The sequence below is a fragment of the Pseudonaja textilis genome, chromosome 1 (assembly GCF_049901715.1).
Source record: "Pseudonaja textilis isolate UNSWEBS1 chromosome 1, rPseTex1.2, whole genome shotgun sequence".
Classification (NCBI taxonomy): Eukaryota; Metazoa; Chordata; class Lepidosauria; order Squamata; family Elapidae; genus Pseudonaja; species Pseudonaja textilis.
The window spans coordinates 250777498-250801805 of record NC_141990.1 but is presented as its reverse complement, the minus strand read 5'-3'; the positions used below and the strand labels follow the sequence as shown (position 1 = coordinate 250801805).

Sequence of the window (24308 nt, the reverse complement as noted above, 5' to 3'; positions counted from 1 at the left end):
TAGCTGCCATTGAAAGATCAAATAAATAATTTTCTTTTTAAATGTTAACTTTGGAACTTTGGAAAAATATTTTCCCCAAGTAGCATAGGATTCGGCATTCCTGTCGCAAAATAAATTTTATATTGTTGAAAATTCTTTTCCTAAGCTCATGTTGAATTTAATTATTTTTGGGACTAATTTCACAAGGAGACAATTGAAAACAAAATATTTGTCAGATACCTTGGAGTTAAATACTGAAATCTGTTACACAGCTTATCATGTTTATCTAGAATTTCTTAATTTGGTCAGCGTGTTATTTATTCATTCAATTTTTCAACATTTCTGATAAGAGTATATTCGTTGGGACTCTTCAGGAACCCTAATATTTACAGGTACAGTGCTATTTTATAATTTGGCATTCTAAGTTGCGATATTTTTTCAGCAGAACTGTTTTAATAATAGGAACATTTTAGAAGTATAAAGAATATGGCAAGATGTTAGAACTGCCTGTATAAGTGACTGCCCATAAATTTCACACTGGTCTTTAATTTTTTTTCTCAGTTTGATTTTGGAAATTATACAGTGATCTCTGGTTTGTTATTCAAAGAGGTTTTCTAAACTACAAGTTAGGAGATCCAAGAAGCTATAGTTAGCAAATGTTGAGCAAGCCTTACAACTAAATGCAGAAAATAGATACTTAAAAAAAATGACAGCAAAGCTATGATAAAGCTAACAGCGATTTCTTAATTTGTCATGAGTATATCCCAAAGCTAAGTGGTAAAGGGATTTCACAATTATTTCAAGGAGAGAAAGATTACATTTCTAAATTTAAAACTACACTCAGAAATAAAATATGTTGGATTCAAACACCCCAAATCCTGGAAGATTATACTGGCTAACGATAATAGAAATTGTAATCAAATACATCTGAAGCACTTCATTTTGGGGAAATTGATTTTTTTTGAGATTATTTAGAATAAAAATGGAAAGCTAGTTTTGTTTGTTTTAAGCTATCTTGAGAATTTAAAAGCCATCACTTTGCTAAACAAATAATTCCCTCAACACTGATCAACTATTACAAAGTCTGCACTACTATTACTGTTAATCTTCTCATCACTCCTTATCACCCATCCCCTCCCACTTGTATATGAATGTAACTTTGTCGCTTGTATCCTTATGATTTATAGACTGTTTCCTAGTCTGATTTGATTGCTTATTGTACCCTTTGACTATTATTAAGTGTTGTACCTTATGATTCTTGACTCTTGATGAATGTATCTTTTCATTTATGTACACTGAGAGCATTTGCAGCAAGACAAATTCCTTGTGTGTCCAACCACACTTGGCTAATAAAGAATTCTATTCTATTCTATTCTAAAAAAAATGGAAATATAAAAGTGATTTCCACATTAATGTTATTTGTTTGTTATTTTGCTTTTATACTATTACTAAAAATCTCTTAGTAATTTATTAAATTAAAATCTAAAATTAAACCTTAGAAATACTTCAAATAGCAATTGAAACCAAAACCAGACAAGTAAAACTGTTAATAAGCTAATCAACACTAAAAAATTTGTGCAGAATAAGTCTTTTAAGAGTGTTTTAATAAGCCTATAGGGAATGCATTCCAAAAACTTAGTTCAGCAGAGAAGTCCCAATTCCAAATCCCTGCTTTGTAACTTAGACTAGTCTTCTCAGATGATCTCCGTAAAGGTGAAGATTCCTCATAAAGAAAGAAGCATGTTTTCTCGAATGGTGCAAGCTGAAGTTTTTTAAACTTTCAGATGGGTAGACTTCAATTCTAAGAGTTCTGACTTGGCAATTCTAGGAACTGAAGTCCACACATCTGAAAGATTCCAAAACACTGGTATAAAGATCAGCACTAGGTATTGGTCCATACATGAATTGGCAACCAGCTTTAAACACCAGTGATATTTCTCCCCACCCCCCACAAATCAACCTGTCAGGCTTTATACAACTGAGGTTTCCAGAGCAGGCACAAAAGCACTCCCTATAGAATCTCTAATAGTGGTCAACCCTAGAGTTATCATCACATATCTTTTGATGGACATGTTCCTGAAATAGATTCCTTTGCCCTATCACATGAATTGATAAAACATGTTATTGGGTTTGCTTCAGTTGGAGAGCAACAGTGAGATTTGGGTTCAGAAGCAATCTCAACTACATCTATCCTTATAGAACGGATTTCCATTCAGAATAAGTCCATTTATGATGCCTCTGGAATTAGAATGTTTCATGATAAACAAGTCTAATGGTTCATATCCATTAGCTAGGAGTGAAGGTTGGTTTCACAGATCATAAACAATTATGGCTGGTTTTACTAATGCATTTTAACATCAAACATTGGTATAATTTTAAGCACAATTTGCAATAAACCAGTGTTTAAGAAGATGTGTCATCATAGCTACACTGAGCTGGGAAAGGCAGTTGAGAGATTTGTTGTGAATAAGGGAACTGAGAACCAAACAAGCAATAGGAAGAAAGATTTAAACAGAAACATTTAACCAAAGTTGGGCAATGCCACAAAGCTACAGCCCATCTAAACCACATCCAAAAGCTACTGTTTCTGCTAGAACAGTACAACTTGAAAATCTGTTGTGACATTAGTCTGAATGCAGTTCCCAGAGGAGGGAAACCAAAATGTTTCCTTTTTTATTATTGTATGATTTAACAAAATTTCTGAAGAACAGTGTAAACCACTAGTGTTGCAATATCACATTGTCATATGATGTATTGCAACTTTCTCCCCCTTTGCTAAACCAGGCGTGGCCGTGGCCATTGTGTGATGCATCCAATCCATGAGCTGTGAGTTTGACATCCCTGGTGTAAACTATATTTCACTGTAGAAATAATACATGTTATTATCACTTTGGCTTTTACTGAATTTCTGCTTTACTGTATATGTAATTTAAATGCCTGCCATTTGCTTGTCAAAATCTCTTACCACTTTTCAGAGACAGGATTGTGAATACTTTATAGCTGTTATCATCCCTACTGTCCCTTTTGTCATTTTGGGAGACTCTCAAAATCAGACCTGGCATTCCCAGGGAACTGAAGTTTTGCTTAGATGGCTCCATTATTGAGATGTCCTTTTTTACCCTCTGTTTATGTTGGCCTTTGCATATTTGTTTTTATACTATTTATTTCTTAATGTAAAAAATAGTCACAATGAAAAGTGGTTTTTTTAAAAGCTTAAAATCTACTTTTTTGTGACTACTTTTTATGAACTATTCACAGCAATATTGGGAGCTGGAACTTGGCCTCTCAACCATCTGGATAGCATCAGGAGACTATCTGGTGATGTGATTAGGAAAGACAGATGTGCGTTTATGAAGGTGGTTTTGGAATTTTATGGCAGTAATGCAAATAGGAAACAAATTATTTATATACCCATTCTTTCTATCCTTTAAAAAGGTCCTGAAATTGTGCCATTAACATTTGAAAGTAAAACCTGGCAAGGTTTGAATATAAATTTAGGTATGGATATTTAAAACTATTGTTTGTTCAACAGTATGAAATAACAAACTACAATAACTAGAGTTTGACGTAGTAATTTGTATTTATCAATTCTGTTAAAATTAATTATCATTTGAGTCTGATTGACAGAACAAACCAAGATGAATCTAAAATGAAAATAAAAGCTGTTCAACTCTTTCATAAAGCTACACTGGTGACAAAGGGAAGAACTCACCACAGAACTCACTGCAGAACTCACTTGACTCCTTTTTCAGAGTTATATAGTTTTATACGAAACCAGCTCCTTCTTTGATACATTTCAAGATGCAGGAATAATTCCAGGATACTGTATTGTCCATATCTAATGAAGCAATAATAATTCCTGAGACAAGTTGGTTTGAATTAATTTTGTAATGTATGCAGTATATTGCAATTCTGGTTCTTTCTTTTTGTGTATATTTTGATTCAGTTTTAACACCTGACAACATCCCAGACTAATCTCTGTGGTCTTGTTACTGTTTTTAGAAGTGCCCACTTCCTTGAACTAACAGAAAGTAATAGTTACCCAGATTTATGCTTAAGGCAGACTAGAGTTCACAGTTTGCTGGTTTTTAGCTGGGTGCTAGCCCACAATAATAAACTGACTCTCAGTTGTAGGTTAAAGTCGCCCCTTCTATCCATGCCACACCCTTGCACACTCTTTGTCAGCCTTCAAGCTCTTTTCTACTGCTTTGCATCTTTTGGCTGCCATAAGTAACGGGGGTAGGGGTTATGTCTGGGAAGAGAGCTGGAGGTGTTACATTCTTCTGCTGTATAAATGAGGAGTAGGTGGTGGGGGGAGTATAAATTCCTGCTCTTAAGTTTCTATTCCTTGCTTAGCCTTCTTTTCTCTGCACAACTGTGAATCTTTATCAAAATATGTCAAGGTCAATGGACAGAGGCCTCATCACCACCTGAAGATGCCCACATGACCATATCCAGAACTTTTAATTGGAAGAATCTTCTGAACTTTGGGGGGTGGGAACAATTCCATCCCTTTGTATATGTAATCTGCGTGCCTAATTTCTTAGATTCAGAGTTCTACCTGGAGCTACCACTTCAATTTTCAGTAAAAGATTTCTTTCCTCTAATCTGTGGAGTCTAAGTATTTCTTTCTTGGATTTTGAATGGAGCACAGACTGACACTCTTCCTGACATGAACTGCACTTCTTGTCTACCCTCGCCCCAAATACCTTATCTGGCTCATTTCACAGCCTCACACACCTGATCTATGCCGTACTTCTCATGTACCGTTTCACACCTTTATGCACCCACTCTGCACTACAACCTTGTGCATTCTCCCTCACCTGTGCTGCATCTCTCATGCCCACCCTCACACCCTCCCTGATTCACACAACGCATCTTGCACATTCTCATGTACCCTCCCTAACCTGAATGATATCTCCCAGACCCTCTATGAACTGTACTGCACCTTTTTCATACATTCTGACCCTTAACAATGGCAACTAGGACTTCAGGGACCACATCTCTTAGTCATGGAAATTCTGATCCCACTGCCTAAAGTTGAAATTGTTATTGATTGTTTGGGAGAATGTCTTCTAAGTATTGGCACTTTACAGTTGCAGAATATTTTTACCAAGGATGTTAACCTACTACTTTTGTCACGGTCATTTTGACATTAATAATAATTCTAATTTATTAAACTTGTATGCAGCCCAACTTCCAGTGAACTAGGTGGCTCACCACAAATAAAGACATTATAATAAAATAAGTAAACGATGGCAAGTGGGTATACCTTTTCATAGGCATTTGAAAATTGTAAAGTTTTACTGTTGCATTATTTGAAAAATGTTGCAAAACTGTATGATGTTTGTTTGCTTAATATTTTAATACATTTAAAATCAAGGGTTTTGGTGTGTATCTATATGTCTTATATAAACAAATGAAAGCAATATTTAAAATAGGAAACATGAGAAGTAAACATACTTTTTTCTATATTATTCAGGGGAAGAAAGTAATGGACCTTTGTTTGAAAGTACATCAAATACAGATTCAGAATTTCCTGGCAATTCTGAGGTAAGCTTTTATTGTGAATATCAATGGTTTTATAAAATTAGATTGGATATTGATGGGAGTTACTTGATAATAACTATAAATATTGCCAAACTATATTTGTATGTTTTTTAAAAATTAGTATTTATTTAAAAATGCTATTTAAACATATATTTATGATAATAAGATTGTGAATCCTTGTGGGTTGTGGCTCTACAGAATTTTATTGACTTTCAAGCACAATGTAATTAGCAGCTTTCAATCTAGCAATAGCCACACTGATAAACAGCCATTCATAATCTTCTGCTTTTCAAAAAAGATTTCAGTTCTTTCAATTCCAAACCAATACATCTGGAGGAGACCATATTGAGCAGAACTGTATACATACACACACACACACACACACACACACACACACAATATATATATATATGAATCTTTGGTTGTTCGGGTTTTCTCCCGCGTAAGATTCGAAGTATCTAGGCAACGTTTCGATGAAGTCTCATTCATCATCTTCAGGCTTCTGTCTTCAGCTCTGTGCTTCTCTGAGTGATGTGAGATTGCAGCTGCTTCTTCCTTTTAACTGCTAGTGGGGGTGTGACTTGATTGGGTGGGGGCTTGGCTGTGTTCTGATTGGGTGGGGGTATGTTCTCATTGGTAGGGGGTTTGGCTGTGTTCTGATTGGTTGGGGGGTTGGTCGTGTTCTGATTGGCTGGAGGCGTGTTCTGTTCAGGTGGGGGCTTGGTTGTGCTCAGGTTAGTCTTAGTTGCTGGGGGATTTGAGTTGGTGAGCTGTGATCTTGCTGTTTGGCTAGTGGGGGTGTGACTTGATTGGGTGGGGGCTTGGCTGTGTTCTGATTGGGTGGGGGTGTGTAACATGAAGAATGACACCAGACCCACATCCACGAAGACCACACAAGATGCCACCACCACACTTCCACATAGAAAGCAGACTCACACCCACACAGAAGATGAGACACGTCCACAGACCAGAAGCCACACTGCAGCTGCATCACTACCCACTTCAAACCCCTCTGAGCCATACATGAAGCGAACTGACACCCACCATGAAGATGTGGCACGACCACGAACTCAAAGCCAAACAGCAGGATCACAGCTCACCAGCTCAAATCCCCCAGCAACTAAGACTAACCTGAGCACAACCAAGCCCCCACCTGAACAGAACACACCCCTACCCAATCAGAACACAGCCAAGCCCCCACCCAATCAAGTCACACCCCCACTAGCAGTTAAAAGGAAGAAGCAGCTGCAAGCTCACATCACTCTGAGAAGCACAGAGCTGAAGACACAAGCCTGAAGATGATGAATGAGACTTCATCGAAACGTTGCCTGGATACTTCCAATCTTACACAGGAGAAAACCCGAATAACCAAAGATAAACACACACACACACACACACACACACACACACACACACACACACAGTATTCAGCTTTGTTCGGGTATTTTCCCACATCATTATAGTTGTGCTTTTAAAGTTGTAGCAACGTTTCGGCAGAACCTCATCTGCCATCATCAGGTTTCTGTATTATGTTCGTCTGTGAGTCAGACTTTTACAGTTGTTTCAGTTTTAAATTTGGAGCTAGCCTACTACTGATTTAACGCCTGGCAGACAAGCCACACATAAAGACTGAACTATGCACCCTGATTAAAGTACTGACAGCCAACGGCTTCCACAAAGGCAAAATCATCGGCTTGATCCACAAAATCACACTGAGACATAATGGAGACCTAGAAGATGAACAGACCTATGGAACAGCTGTCCTGCCCTACATAAGAGATACTACAGGCAAAATCAGTAAGATACTACACAGGCATCACATCAAGACTGCCTTCAAAACAGACAGAAAAATAGCAGCCATCCTTAGAAACCCCAAAGATAAAATTGACCTGGAAAACCAAGGCATATATGAACTCCCCCGTGCATCATGCCCGGCCACATACATTGGACAGACCAATAGAAGAATAAGTACCCGCCTGGATGAACACAAAAATGCAGTCAAAAAGCTGGAACACATTTCCTCACTAGTCCAACACATGAAAGCCACAGGTCATAGCATCAACTTCAATGGCACCAAAACCCTAGCCACTATAGAAAACCCCAGCCACAGAATTATCAGAGAAGCCATAGAGATTGAAAAATGACCTGAAAGGATGAATAGAAGAGATGATTCCACCAGACTGTCAATTATTTGGAAGCCTGCACTCACAAACAAAAAAATCTCAACACCACAAGCCAGGCAAACAACTGGGCACAAACAGATCCCCCCTGATACCTCCAGCTCAAACACACCCCAACCACGCACCCAGATGAAACCTAGCTTTCTAATAAATGATAGTCGTCCATTTACTCAGAGCCAAGCCGCACTAAAAGCATCCAATACAGGAACACAATGTTGCCAGCCAATCAAGACAAAAAAACCGCTACAAAACAGACAGAAGATATTAGAAACACCAATGAAGCAGAACACAGCAAACTCGAAGACCAATAAACACAGACCAAGACTCCCAACCAATCAGGATGAAGAAAAAACCATTCTGGTACAGCAGTAGGCTAGCCCCAAATGTAAAACTGAAACGGTTTTGAAAGTCTGACTCACAGACGAACACAATACAGAAGCCTGATGATGGCAGATGAGATTCTGCCGAAACATTGCTACAACTATAATGACGTGGGAAAATACCCGAACAAAGCTGAATCCCATATATGTATATGTATATGTCTATATATGTCTATATGTCTATATATGTAGTACCATTGGTAATTTTACACTCTGACGATTTTAGCAGAGGCTAACCATTCTGGAGATGATATTATTATTATTATTATTATTATTATTATTATCATCATCATCATCATCATCATCATCATCATCATCATCTCCATGATTTGTCAGAATGAAATTGTACATGCATATCTGATTGAAAACAATATCAAGTTACTTGGCAGTATCAGTACTAAGCATCCATAGTTCAATAAGGGATCTAAATTTTATCCCAGAATGAGTTCTGAAGTACTAAATTGTATTATTATTATTATTATTATTATTATTATTATTATTATTATTATTATTATTATTATTACTATTATCTCCATGATTTGTCAGAATGAAATTGTACATGCATATCTGATTGAAAACAATATCAAGTTACTTGGCAGTATCAGTACTAAGCATCCATAGTTCAATAAGGGATCTAAATTTTATCCCAGAATGAGTTCTGAAGTACTAAATTGTATTATTATTATTATTATTATTATTATTATTATTATTATTATTATTATTATTATTATTATTATTATTACTATTATCTCCATGATTTGTCAGAATGAAATTGTACATGCATATCTGATTGAAAACAATATCAAGTTACTTGGCAGTATCAGTACTAAGCATCCATAGTTCAATAAGGGATCTAAATTTTATCCCAGAATGAGTTCTGAAGTACTAAATTGTATTTTAAAAACATCATTAATGAGAGTAGATGACTTGTAACACTGTTCAGCTTTTTCATTGCTAACCTTTTGCAATATTGTATTTATTTTCTACATTTGATTGCTAAGAATTTTTTTTTCAGTTTGGGAATGTGTATGTCTCATGTTCATTTTCCCATTGTTTCCATTAATTTGAGTTAATTTATTTTCCTTGCAGATTAAGTCATTCATATAAGTGTCCACCAAGCACAACTTTTTTAAATAGTTAAAATAGTACTGGTTACATCAATTATCATGTATTCCTGTTACTTTCAGGCTGTACTGAGATTAGTGCCATGGGGAATTTAAAAACAGCACAAACACCTATGCAAACTTTTACTATCCTGAGTAGAAAATGACAGTGGGTGCATTTTAATTACTTCTCCCCATCATATATATTAAAAACAGTCTGGTAACTTCACGTCCCATTAATAGAATTTTTTTTGTGTGTGTTTTCTGCTTCATGGAATGGAACCATTTAGCCCAGACTGGGTCTCTTTTAAGAGGAATGGAGAAACTAGTTCTTGTGTGTTCTATTCCTGTTCATACCTGTCTATGGAACTTTCCATTTCAGACAATTCCATTTGTAAAAGCTATTAAGACAACAACAACACCAATAACAATAGCCTTCTCCCCATGTAAATATAATTAGAAACAGCCTCAGCTTTTTTCCCTCAACAAAAACCAACTTCTAGGTCAGGGGTGTCAAATGTGACCTATCATGACTTTTCCCCCCTTTGCTAAAACGGGGGTGGGTATGGCCCGCATGTGACGCCTGCGGGCTACAAGTTTGACACCTCTGTTCTAGGTTATCAAAACTTTCACCAACTTTTAAAATTAGGGCTGCTTTTTAAATCAATCTAAATCTATTCGAATTTCTAATTATGGGCATGGAACTATGCATTTCCTAACTTGCTTTGGATACAGTCTGAAAAGAAACTAGAATTGATCATGAAGGCAAAGAGAAAAATAGTAGTAGCCAATATTGTCTTCTGCAAATAGTATAGTTCTGTCCTGTGCTTTGATTTGATTCTTTTTACAAGTTTAATTCCATATCTTGGTGCAGAATTTATGTACACAAGAGGGTTAACTTTTGAAGAGGCCCGACTTTTTCTGACATTAATCGTTATATTAGCCAGACAATCTCTTTCCCACACACTCCTCAACATGCCCCGAGATTAACATTTAATGTTTCATTTTGGAACCACTTAATAGAAATTTCCTTGGTTTGCACACTTGCTTATGACCCTGTTTTCATTCAGGGCTGTGGAAAATGATATGAGTAGAAGGGTTTATTGACTAGAATATGATAATATAAATTATATAATTCTAAAACAATTAATTATAAAACAATCAAAATATAAAAGAATGACATTTATATAAATATGGATAAAACAGGGAAGGGGAGAAACATTAAACATCTCAAATTCTACATGTATTTTTGTATAAATAATTAACGTAACAAATGAACTCTGGTTATACATATATAATTTGTTTCCTTAATTCACAACTTTTCAGACCTAGAAGTCACAGTGCAATTTGGTAAAGTTTTGAACGATCAAAGATAAATACTTTTGGTAATATTTATAAGTATTGATTTTTAGAATGTCTTAACAGACTTCAGATTTACTGTCTTGAAATTTCCTAAAAGAACAGGCAAGGTTTGAATCAAATATTATATTCTAGATACTAAAATACTAAATACTAAGAACAACAAAAAAAACCCAACTATCCTGAAGTTTCAGTCAGGGTAATTTACAGAAGTTAGCAAAATATTGCCTACAAGATAAATTATGGAAATATCATTAGGAGAATGCATTTTATTCATAATATTTATTACAATGTAAATGGTGTTGCTCAAATTAGTTCTGGTAGATTACCAAATATGTATACTGTCCACTTTGCTTTTTACAACAAATTTTTTATGTTTTTATTTTAAGGAAATTTGTGCAAGTACAGAGATGATCATTTATTTAAGATTTTCAAACTAATTACAAACTAATAACATAAGTCTGGTTTAATTTTTTTTATTAAAGAACACTAAAACAAAATGCATGTTTAATACAAATTTTAGCCATTAATTACAAACTAATAACATAAGTCTAGTTTAATTTTTTTATTAAAGAACACTAAAACAAAATGCATGTTTAATACAAATTTTAGCCATTCCCCAATATATATTCATGAAGTTAATATGTCTAGGCAATTGTTTCAGTTCCCCTACTTATATTTAAAACTAATACCTCAAGCATTTGTTCCCTTTTTTAATGTGTCACCATCGCATATCAATGTAATTCACTTTGTTATGTTTAATTGCTTGTAGCAACACAGGTACTGAATTATGTAAATAACTGTATTGTATTGAATTCAACATCTTGAAACCTCCTGCATTAGGTTTCTGTTTTATATGGTAGTATGGATTGTATTCTAAAGACTGCTAGACTTGAAAATTCAATATCTAGGTGAAACAGATTTGTGTAAGAATATTTCAAGAGCTTAAAAATACCATGTCAAAATTTTTTATCAATTTCAAAATATATTATTGAGCCACTTTTATGTAGCAAACTTTAAAATTATAATCACAAATGTTTGACAAAGTAGAGAAAATCCATGTGAAACATAAGTTATTATCCTATCTTATCTAAATAAGTAAAAGATGACAGATGGCCTAAGTGATCCATTGTTGTTTTAAGAATTAAACCTGGAATCATTCATCACAGCTTTGAACTATAAACAAACAGCTACACTAAGGCCCACCCCCACACTTGTAAGTTCATCAAAGCCTGACACTCCAGAAGCAATTCCATCAACAGACACATTGACCTACAACCAACCTATGAACCCCTCAGAATCCAAATCAACTGCACACCAACCAGAGACAGCACCGACCCTCAACCAACCCATGCAACTCCTCCCCCACCAGCAGTTCACCTCCCAATGACCCTGACCTGATTTAAACTTCTTATCACAAGACTCATCATAAGGCTCACTGATGGCTCACACCTGACCCGTCACAAGAGCTGTCATGTCCCCGTTGGAATCTGATTCTGAGGGGGAGGCCGAGCAGCTGACAGGGAGTGGGAGTATGGCTCCATTGGCTGTGGAAGAAACTGGGGAAGGACAAAGTCCAGCTGGGCAGAGCAGGAGAGATCTATAGCAAGGCAGAGGGAATTCAAAGGAAGACCCAGGCCCACCCCCTCTTCATCTTAAGGAGGAACAGAGGGAGGAACAGAAGGGAGCAATGTGAATTGTGTGTCTTGCGGGGGAGGAAAGGGCTCTGATTCCCTTCATTAGCTGCAGCTGGGAAAACAGTGTTTAAAAGGAGGAGTTGCGCACAGCCAACTGCTGAGAGCAAATCATGAGTTATCTGGTATTGTTGAGGCTTATCTGGGGTCCTGGGGTCTTCCCAACTGTGTGTGTTTTGCTGGCCTTTCAAGTCTGCAATTCCTTATCCTGCCTGATCAGCTGGATCTTCATTTGTTGCCCTGCACAGGAGAACAGAGCTGGAAAGCAGGTTAGTGGGGCGAGGAGGGAATGGGATTTTGCAGTATCCTTCCCCTGGAGTGTGGTGGGATTGGAGATTTTACAGTATCCTTTCCCTGCCACACCATGCCCACCAAGCCATACCCACAGAACCAATAGTCAAAAATTTTGAATCCCACCACTGCATCACAAGGCCCTCACTTGACACACCCACACCAGTAGCCCTTATAAACAGAACACTGACATCCCTTAAACTCTGCTGAAGATGTTACCTAGCCTGGTAACAAAATGTTCAGAAACCAACCCACAAGCTTGGAGAACGAACCTTCACCCTCATCTTACACCCCAGCTATAGATATTCACCATTATTGCAAACAAACAAAAAAATGCCACAGAGTTTATAGTTGCTGCATTTTTATAAGCATCCTGCTGCTTTTGCACCACACTAACAGCATTATATTTTTCCATGATGCCACTGGCAGGGCCTAAGTACCACTGAGACCACATTGCTCATCTCTGACCTTCAAGGGGTAAGCAGCTACAGGGGAAGTGGTTATATATTCCTGCATGGATGGTATTGTGTTGCGTTGTTTGCCAAAATGCAGCAAAAGAAAAGAGAGACAAAGGGGGGGAAAAGATTTTTCCAGTTTTCCTAAGATCTTTGAAGAACCAAATATTCAAATATCAGCAGATTATAAGTAGCAGATTTCTTCAGTGTGGCTGAAAAAGTTTTGGACTTCAATTACAAGAATTCCCAGTTATACGAGTTACAGTTCCGGCATGAATGAAAGATTAGAGGTTAAGTAAACCAGTTTTGTAGGGTTACATTTCTGAAGTAATACTTCCATCAGGGGTGATTACTTAAATACTACTGATTGCCTCACCAAAACTGTAATCCTCTAATATTTTCCACTGGAAGAGTTTTGAAAAAAAATCACTAAATGTATAGTTGTATACAGACAATAAACATCTTTGAAAAGTCAGCCTAACACTGAAAACTGGAAAGATTTTTCTTTTTCTTTTCTCTTTTTTTAATGTTTGATTTTGCTTTGGAATGAGTTTACATTAAGGGTCTGGGGTCTTTTTTAACAGAACTTTGGCTTGTTTATTAACACAGAATTCATTTCTACAGCAATGAAAAATTGCATGCACTCTCTGAGTAAACTACTTGTACATCACTTCCCTGTAAGTTGCAGTGAAGGATCAAGTTTATATTTTGGAGCAGGGGTGAGTGGAATAGTCTGAGTAGGAGAATTTTAAAGTTGAAGTCCAAGCAAGAATAATATAGCTTACTTTTTTAAAGAAAAAAATTTCTAATGAGTAAAAACCAGGATGAAATTGTATTACCTCAGTGTAATAGACCTAAAATGTACATTTCTTTCCTTAGTAATTTAAATTCTGACATAGTAACCTCTTCAGCTCCTTGCTCACATGGGGTAGTGTTTTACTAATGTTTTCTATTACTAATATGCTTTTCTTTTGCCATGGGTCTTTCGGTGCATTTATAGTTTTGATGTAGGAACAGAGTTTTTCTATTATTATCTTAAAATACTACATGGCAAAAGGTATAATACTATTGAAAGAAAATGAGAGTAAATCCTGAAAGCAACTTACTTCAGGTTTGTGTTCTTTTTATGAACTTATATTTGAAAGGCTGGTGAAAAAAACTTTTATTAAGGTTTGTATAACTGTTTGTGTGACAAAAGAATTAAACTATGCAGTGCTTTTTTTCAAAAGTGTTTATATTTTTCTGGTCTATACTGTAATATCTTGAAAAATGTTGAGAGCACAACAGCACAAAAATGCTCCATTGTTGTGTATGTATTTATAAAAGGATATTAATGTGTGATGTGAAAATTGTGCTTTAATCCAGGAAAGCATGTTTTCTTAATGATAGTAGGAAGTCTCTTGTATTGCAGAAATAACATAATGGCATTTCTCCAATGAGAGAGACACAAAGGACAGTGCAATATTAAAAAGTCCAATTTTACAGGGTATTGTCTATGCAGATTTTGCTTAAGGATGACTTACTTAAAAGAGAATTTAAAATCTTGAAGATTCTCCATGTCACCTTCTGCAATTGTACTATATGCTGGATTTTCATAATTTTAATCATAATATATACTAATTACATAGCAATGCAATAATGTGCATGTTTGCTGAGAATAAAATTCCTTGGAGTACAGTAGAACTTACTTTTAGATAAGTATGTATGAGACTACAATTGAAAAAAAAAACCTGATGAACCTACCACCCTTCTAGCAATATACTGGCAACATACATGTGGAGAAGCAAGTAGCATTTGCTGTTTTCCTACTCTTTTCTTCTGCTTGCAAAACAAATAAATAAATCATATCTCCTCACAGTAGAGATTTGGGAGCATGTGGCTTCTTTAGTCTCTCTATCTAGAGTTCTACATTCAGACCCGGCCACATTTTTCAGAGTTTTCTCATTCTAGGAGGAAAAAAAAACAGCTGAGGACATTAATTGAGATATAAATGGAGATTTATCCAAGATCAGGTTCCCCCTCCTAAATCAAAATTCTTTCTCCTGCTTCAGAAGTTAAAGCCACTTTGTAGTAAATATTGATAAATGTAGACGTGTTACATCTTATTTTGGATTTATGGATAAAGAAAGGTCAAATATTTAATAGTATTACATTTTGTGAAAAGTAAGGTCAGGAATAACATAAGACTTATAGCTGTTCATAACCCTCTAAGACAAAGGGCACAATATGTGACTAATCTTGCATTGTAGCATAACTCTAAAACATGGAAACTGGCTCTGAAGAATATAACTTCTCCATGTTGGTCACATAAATACTATTGTATATCTCTAAATGAATGTTGTTTTGTTATATGGATTAATTACCAAATATTTAATCTGGATAAGATAAGAAAATGAGTCTTGTACATCTGATAAGAATCCAACATCTTATACAACTTCTTTCTTTAACATAAAGGTAAAATAAATAATTCAGGAAGTTTATAAATACAAATATGGGTCCTCAAAAGACCACGCCCATTCTTGTGGCAGAACATCATTCATTCTTGTTTTAACCCCCACCAGTTGGATCCAAGCTGGTAACTTCCATCCATGAATAATAAATATGAAGGGGTTATGGAAACAATGACTCTACATCTTGTAAGAAAGCTGTGGGTGGCTATTCTGAATACCAAAACATCCTTCATCAATCTGGTTTCCTACAGATGTGTTGAAGCATTCCAAAATAGCAGGACTGTAAACTGTCAGTTTCATTTCTAGCATAGCCTCCTTGAGTCACCATTTGTAAATAGACATCAGTATAAATTTCATAAAATAAAATAAATATCTGGAGAACAGCAGGTGATAGAGGGTTTTCTTTAAGCCCTACACAGGCATTTCTTGTCCATTTCTTTCCTTCAGATTATGAAGTTATTCAATAGTCTGGAAAAATTTCTTCAATTCCCTGATCATACGGAGTTGTAGAATTAGGGGTTGGGGTTTTTTTTGGAGAGAGTTTGCTCATATATTAACACCCTGTTGGTTATTCCAGAAGTCTGGAAGGAGATTCAATCTGTTCCTGAAGCGACGTCTCAGGGTAAACCATTGACAAATTGTACCACTAACACCTGGATGGCTGCAGTGATAACAAGCTTCATTATGTGATGTCTCTCTTTAATAGGGAACAAGATGAAGTAATGAATTTTAGCCTATACCTTAAACAAATAAATATAAATCACACACACTTACAAAGAATTCAATATCTCTCAAAGGATATGATTCTAAAGCTTCCTATATAGCTCCTATTTTATTGAATGATATGAAGCAGTCTTATTTTATACCTCCTTAATTGCTAAGTATATTTTATCAAAATTGAAAAAAATACGTTTCTTTGGAATAATTCTTTACATAAGATGCTATTTAGTAAAATCTAACATTTTAAAACATAGGTATAATTCGTTTAGGTACCAAATATAATGTGGTAAATCCAAAATTCCTCTGTAGGCTATACTCAGCCTCGTAGTAGAATTACCTTATGTGTAGGATATTATATTTAATCAAACATGATCAAAGAGTGGAAGGGCTGCAAGGACCCTTAAATATTATTACCCCAAGCCTTCTGTAAGAAACCACTAACCACTAATTCTTTTAGATAAACTATGCCAATGATAACCATACAGATGCCTTAGGAGTGAAGTCAGCATACTGTTTTTATGAACATCCAAGGAAATAATATATGTAGAATTGGGGAAATACCACAGCCACACATAAATACATATAGCATTAAAATAAGTAGGCAGCATTCTATTACAATATATTTGTCAGGCCTAAGCCCAAAGAAGACACAATGAATTCTTTATTTTCTTACATCTGATAGAATGTTGTTAGATGAAAGCTAGAACCAGGGGTGGGATTCTACAGGTTCTCACCTATTCGCTAGAACTGGTTGTTAACTTTCCAAGCAGTTCGGAGAACCGGTTGTTGGAAGAAATCTCATTTTTTTCCCACCCTTCTTACATTCTTGGCAGTATGCCTTGACTTATGTCTCAGAAGGAGGTGTTTTTTCCTTTGCTGATACTTTCTTAAAAGGGAAGGGTTGTTTTAAGCTTTTTACACTGCTGTTGGGAGGAAATACTCCCCGTTGGAGTTAGCACTTTGAAGAAATAATTGAATAATGAAGCAGAGCTGCCAAAAATAAGCTTTTAATGACAAGGAACCAAGATGAGTGACATTCAGCAAGGTTTCTTGGCTAGCTAGAAAAATTGACATTCAAACGTGAGTTTACATACCCTTTTTGAGTTTTGATCTAAAACTGGTGACCATTCAAAGTTACAGTGGCACTGAAAAAGTGACTTATGACCATTTTTCACACTTACGACCATTGCAGCATCCCCATTGTCATGAGAGGCCAGGCAAGAAGTGCCCCTTGATGTGAGTGACATTGAGTTGGCTATGCCCATGCAGTCACATGACCAGCAAGCCACACCCACCAACTAAGCCATGCCCACAGAACTGGTTGTTTAAAAAACTGAATCCCACCCCTGGCTATAACCTTCAAGCCTAATAGATATGTTGTGGGAGATTCTAGGGAAGGTTACCCTGCATCTCTTCCCCTCCTCCTCCACCCAGTGTGAGACTGTGCAGTCTCTTATTTTGAGCCTCTCTTTGTGCCACCTCCCATCTGGGAAGCTATGGTGCTGACCCCATCCTCCACCTGCACATTCCATCACAACATTCAACCCTTTGGAATAAATGGATTATTAGTGTCTGGACCAGTTGGATTCTACAGATTTAATTCTCAAGGAATTCAAAATGGCAGCCTCCAAATTTTGCTACCTTTACTGGTCTACTGGACTGAGAGAGAGTGACTAACCCAGCCAATTTCATGCCTAAAACAGGATTAAAACTTGCAATCTGCTGTTTCTAACCAGCATCGCGAGACCACTACATTGAATAGAATCTCAACAAAAAGTCTTGACCAATTGTTCCTCTTCCCTATTTATTCTTCCAAACAAATACTATTAGAAGACCTTGAACCTGCGTAGATTCCTCAACATAGGGTATCCACTTGCTCCCAGAAAGCCTGATGACACTCATGCCTTTCTTGCTCCATCTCCATTTCTTTTTCCAAACACCATCCCCAGAAAAAGTATATGAAGATAATGCCATCTGAGAATATTGAAGTGTAGGTGGTAGGAAAGACTGACAATGAATTGTTCTAGACTCCCCCACCCCAAAGTTTCCTTAGGGCTTTATCTTTTTTAATTTTTAATTTTACTTATTTATTTTGAGGCAGAAGGACCCAGGGATCTCCTTTTGAAACTCAGAAATAGCAAGTAAATAACAAAATTTATGACAGTGTGATAGTTACTAATCTCCTTTTGAAAGTAAGAAATATATTTAAAAACAAACACTTAAACAATAATATTCCCAAAACTTGTGCAATCATAAATACTTTTCAAATCTGCAGTCAGGTAGATTTCATTTCTGCACATCTTGTTTTCCTAAACTATAATATTACAGCACTTACTCTTTTATTTTCAGAGCTGTTTCTGTGCTTTCTGCTTTCACATGTTGTCACTTTATACAGCAAAATGTACAAAATTGCACTGGGACTAAAATACTTCTGCAAAATAAAAGAGCATTTCAAAATAGCAAACCTGTGTCCTTGTTCAAATGTATGTTGACTGGCTTCTTTATTCTATGGCAAACTTGTGAGTCTTAGTGTAGGCTTCAGAAATTACTGTTTAATAAATACCTTTATAACAGGGTGACTTCATTGTGGCAAACGTCTCTGCATTTGTGCTTGCTTATTCATGAAGAAAGTCAGTCATGTCAGTGTTTGGATGTGCAAATGTAAGAAAAATATATTTTGTAACTATGCTGTCTGAAAATAAATGTTATTTATACCTTATTTGACCTTAGTCTTTTCCCAGAACTGAACACTTGAAAAAACTTAAATACATGTGGAAATATAACACGTGTACAATGGATGCTGATACAGTGATGCTTTCTGTTCTCTCTAGATTGATAAGAGACACCAAAGCAAGGATTCTGTTTTCTTCAGAGATGGTATACGGAGAGTAGACTTTGTACTTACTTATGTGGATGATCCAAAAATGGATGGAGAAAAAAAAGTGGTAAGCGTCTTTTAAAACTTCTGAATTTAAGGCATAGTTTTGCTTTTTGTATGGCAACAACCTGGAAAGTCTATGCAGTTTTGCTTGTATTTTGCTCTTGAGTTCTGTTCCTGCTATGGCATGGCACAATTCTAATGTGTGCTCTTTACGATGAAAATAATGTGCTTTCATCTCTACAAACCAAGATCAAGGTTTTTTTCCCCTAAAGTAATTGTTGATGTAATGTTAAAATGAATTATGTTTGATGGAGCCAGTTGTGCTGCATGCAAGAAAAGAAAGCTAGATTCTTTTTTTCCTGCCAAAGTTTGTTTGAGTGCTCTCTTATTTAGTATATAAGTGAAATCCCTTTATCTAGATTAGCAGTCGCCAACTGGTGGGCTGTGAGAAAATTTTGGTGGGCTGCAGAGAAATCTCACCCCCAGAGCACCCCCCCCCCAAGCAATTAATCCAGGCTGTGCAGAAACACATGGCTGCCACCCACATGGCCTGCGGGACCCTCCCTGTCCACTCACTCCTTACCTGGCAAACATGCCTGCTAGATTGCTATTTTTCCTTTTTCTGACCATCAGCTGTTCTGCTGTGCCAGGAGATTTTGATTAGCTAGGAAGCAGGAAAAGGTTGGATTTCTTGCTTTCTAGCTAGTCTTTAGATCTTCGGCTCTGCATTTAAGCACAGCCAAACCTCCCTTAGGACTGAAGGTTCTATTATTCAGTGCAGACTCATGGCAAGCAAATTTTATGTAACAGACTCAGGTAGCTGATGGCAGATAGATAGATCATTGAATGATTCTGTGAGTAACTCAACTTGCCTGCCTGCTTTACCTGATTTTGGGTAAAAGTTGCTCTTTTTTAAAATAAAAAATTCAATATTTACATACATGATGTGTTATGAGTTAATTTTGTGAGTTTGCTTGCAAGCAAATTTTATGTGACAGACTGAGCTAGCAGATGGCAGATAGATAGATCCCTGAATGATTCTGTGATTATGTGAACAACTTAATCTGCCTGCCTGCTTTGCCTGATTTTGGGTAAAAGTTGCTCTTTTTTATAAAAAAATTCAATAATTATATAAATATTTATAATATTTACATATAAGCCATGCCCAGCCAGTCACATGATCACCAAGCCACACCCACAAATTAGGCCACATCCACAGAACCAGTTAGTGGTCACTGGGATTTAAAATTATGAGTTTAGTGGTCCCTGAGGTCCAAAAGGTTGGTGACCCCTGATCTAGATCACAGGTGTCAAATTTGATTGCATCACGATGACTTTGCAGAGCCAAGGTGGGCATGGCCTTTGTGGATCCAGGATTGGTATGGCCTGTGCATCCGGCCAATGGGCTGCCAGTTTGACAGGCCAGATCTAGATAAGATGCTTCATGTTACAATACTTCATCCTGATCAGAGATGGTATTCAGCAGGTTCTGACCAATTTTGGAGAACCGGTAGAGGAAATTTTGACTAGTTTGGAGAACTGGCAAATACCACCACTGACTGGAGATTTTACAGTATCCTTCCCCTGCCACGCCCACCAAGCCATGCCCACAGAACCAGTTGTAAAAAAAATTGAATCCCACCACTGATCCTGATATACCGTATTTTGTGACACTTTGGGCCTCTAAGATTTCCTATGACTGGAAGATGCTTTTGCAGAAATATACAAGTTAATGGACATGGCTTGAAGACTTCCTGTGGCTGAAATATGCTTCTGCAGTTTCTGATAGCTTTCTCTAACTTGGCATCCTCCAAATATGTTGGCCTTCAAGGCCCATAATTTTCCTGGCTAAGGATTATTGAAGTCCAGAATACCAGGCAACATCAGGATAGAAAAACCAAAAGTAACCACCAGTCATATGGACTAAAAAAATAACCTGGGTGTGTATGAATACGATTTGTGTGGTTGGAAAAATCATTCAAATACCAGACACATAAGTCATAATTATTTCATGCCCTCATGAACTTTTAAGATTTCTGACCAAGTGCTTCTCGAAGATATCTGAGTGTGCTCATAATATAGAAAGTCAAATAAATCTATTTGATTTCAGTTTGATTTAATAGGACTGTTTTTCACTTTAAGAAAAAGTAAAAAAAAATCCTTCCTCCCCCCTATTTTTATTTTGTTACCTGTGGGGATAGTTGACATTTTGTACATTACATTGTATGGGGTAGTACATTTAATTATATGTCAGTGGAGTAAGTTTCTTGTTACAGTTATGCTACTGTTTCAAGAAAGATAACATCTTGTTTAGTTTCATAACGGATGTATCCTATAAACCTTGTACAATATGGAAACATCTTTCACATGCAATCATGTGAAAAAGTAAATATACCCAATGTAAAGTTTTTTTTCTTGTATATATTTATATTTTATCTTTATTCAAACCACATATAAAGGATAGGATGATATAATTAAAAAAAAAAAAACTTATAAAACAATTTCTGGTCTTTGCCTCAGTCAACAATTCCCAAACTTGGGAATTTCTAGGAGTCTGGACTTCAACTCCCAGAATTCCATAGCCAACATAGCCAATGAAGAGAATTCTGAGGTCCATTCGCCTAGAAATACCCAAGACTGAAAAATACTAGCCTACCTGTTCGTGGGGAAACTTCAGTGTTTTGTTAACAATTAAAGTTAAAAATAATTCATCCTAGAACAAATATCCATGTTTGTTTCTCAAAGCCATTTCTTATCAGTTCTCTATTTCTTTAATTGCTGGTTTTTCTATGTTTTATAGTTGGATTGTGTATTTTTATTATTTCAAGCTATCTTAGAGGAAGAAATGGTTATTTATCAAATTTGTGTAGCCATTCATTTCACCAAAAGCAACTCACCAAGGTCTATGTACATAATGTGACATGACCAATCTTAACAAGGACTGGACTTCAAAACAACTACTAGACTGTGCACTTTTTTATGTCAATATGCTTAATGAAGACACCCTTTTATTTTAATATGCTTAGCCATTTTTCTCTCCATGAGGGAAAAACATGGGATGGGAAAATTAGTTTTGAAAAATAGAAATAAATTTTACAACCTTTCAACAAATAAATCCGCTTCAGAGTTATAAAGTGCTATTTTCCATTGGCAATGTATTTAAATTGGGTCAGCGGTACAATCTTTGAAGCACCTCTGAATCCACATGTGCATTTAAGGTCAACATAACTACAACAGCAGTAGGTAGCCACTAATTTTATGGAATTATTCAGTTTGAAGGAGATTTGACTGAATCAATCAAAACGGCTCCAAAAACAAGGTGGTACTTTTTCATTATTGATTTAATATAAATGTCCTATTTCAGTTTAGAAATGTCTTAGTTACACAGTTATTTTCTATATATGGGTTTGAAAACTGGTCCCATCTCAGTGCTTCATAAGGCAGATTGCTTTATTTCATATGCAAAAGAGGATTACCTTTGAGAGCTGCACCTGAAACCCAGTGGAACCATTTTGCATATGCCTAATGGCTATACCCGGTCTTCCTGACTTTGCAATCTAACTTAACACCTGTCTAGAAAGAAAAATTCTACTCCCAGTGATCTGAGGTTTATCTACATTTTATTACAAATGGTCATCTATTTGACACTTTGTACATGTGTTACATTGGAATTGGGGATGAATTAGAACCATAGCATACAGGGCCCCGCCAAACTGTTGATTCCCAAGTTACTATTTTTATAGAGGATAAGCTGTCTTGTCATGATTCATGATTCTGATCTTTTTATATGCAGTGCATACACATCATGTTGCTCCAGTTGCTACTACAAGCAGGTGACATCTGAACTCTTCAGTTGTTTCCCAAAACTTAGTTTGTTTTATCATCCCCCCCTCCAGTATTTAGTGACCTCCATAACTTAACAGGCTTGTAAAAAAGACAATAGGAGATTTGCATTATTAGTATTGCAAGATTCTGTTAATAGAGCCTCAGCCTTCTTTTTTATAGCCTGATAAGTTAGGGAAGTTCCTTTCTCTGCCTGATATGTAGCTGAGGGCTTTGCCCTCTCTTATCTGATCATTCCCTAAGCAGCATGCCTTTCTTTCACCTCATCACCCGAGGTCATTCCCACACTCCATTATAGGAATAAATGACAAAAGATTAAAACATTTGATTTTACAAAGTTGCGAACAGACTAAAGATCTACATTAATTTGAAATATAATTTGGAATTAATTATAAGAACTTTCCTGTCGAAAATGCTTTTTTTATTAAAACAACAAGAAGAAGTAAGCCTTTAAAAATTGGACACAAGAGGTTTATGAGAAGGAACAAAATATTATTGTTAAAGGAGAAGAACACTCAAAGTCAACTTACTCTTACATAATGAAGCAAAATATTTTAACTTTGGACATTTTGAACAAATGGCCCAGAAGTAATTTTAAGAATATCTGCCTCTATAGATAACAGTTGTTAAAAGTTGTTATAGAAGAGGAACAAGTATGGCATGATTGAGACAGATTTCAAAGTGGATTTAAAAATAATAGGCTACAAGAATCACATAGAAAAAAGATGTTATAGAAACTGGTGGATAGTTTAAAATTAAATTAATAACAAACTAAGAGAGTGACCTGGATAATTTTCCTATATTGAATTGGCAAAATAGAATTGTTAAAGTTTTGAAGAATTTTGAGAGATGAGACAAAGAAAAAAATGAATTTTTAGAAGTAAAAAGAAGAATATAACACTGGTTTATCTCATCAGAGTTAAAATAGATATGTTATTAACTGTATTGTAATCCTTAGTGGACTTTTACTGACATCAGGATTGATGGTTTATGGATTTGTTTATAGATAAAAGATATGATATGGGAGAAAGAAATATTTTGTTGCATTTTAAGGGAAGGTGATAAATAACTGAAATTATACTTGTGATAAAGGGGAAAATCATTTTATAGGTTTCTTTTCTTTTTCTTTATTACATTCTAAGAGTAAAGTTTATTTTGTGTTTTTTCCTTTTTCTTTTTTTTAACCTTTTAGTTTGGATTAGTTTTTATTACTGTAAATCTGTAATAAATTTATTACGAAAGAATCAAATTGTGAAAGGAGTATATTGTTACCCTGTTTATATGCCAAAAATGCTGAACTAGAGATGGAAGTTGGAATTAAAATTGTATTTCAGGTCTGCTAATGATATCTTTATAAATATCTATCTTTCTTTAGTAGCTGGAAGCAAGAAAGACTTTTAAAGAAAGTCAAAGTTGAATGTTA

General features: G+C 35.8%; 1 protein-coding gene across 14 annotated transcripts in view; it reads left to right on the top strand.

Annotated features, from left to right (window-relative positions):
- Positions 1 to 24308, top strand: part of ANO5 (anoctamin 5) — a 71183-nt gene that overhangs the window by 12461 nt on the left and 34414 nt on the right. For 3 of the 14 annotated variants that reach the window (XM_026706410.2, XM_087921248.1, XM_026706402.2), the window contains exons 2-5: positions 5462 to 5532; positions 12966 to 13013; positions 16019 to 16063; positions 18993 to 19106. In XM_026706410.2, coding sequence (XP_026562195.1) covers positions 5462 to 5532; positions 12966 to 13013; positions 16019 to 16063; positions 18993 to 19106 — 278 coding nt within the window. Of the gene's footprint in view, positions 1 to 5461; positions 5533 to 12343; positions 12515 to 12965; positions 13014 to 16018; positions 16064 to 18992; positions 19107 to 24308 lie in introns of those variants that run through there. The other 11 variants (XM_087921253.1, XM_087921252.1, XM_087921247.1 and 8 more) reach the window with 5 other exon arrangements.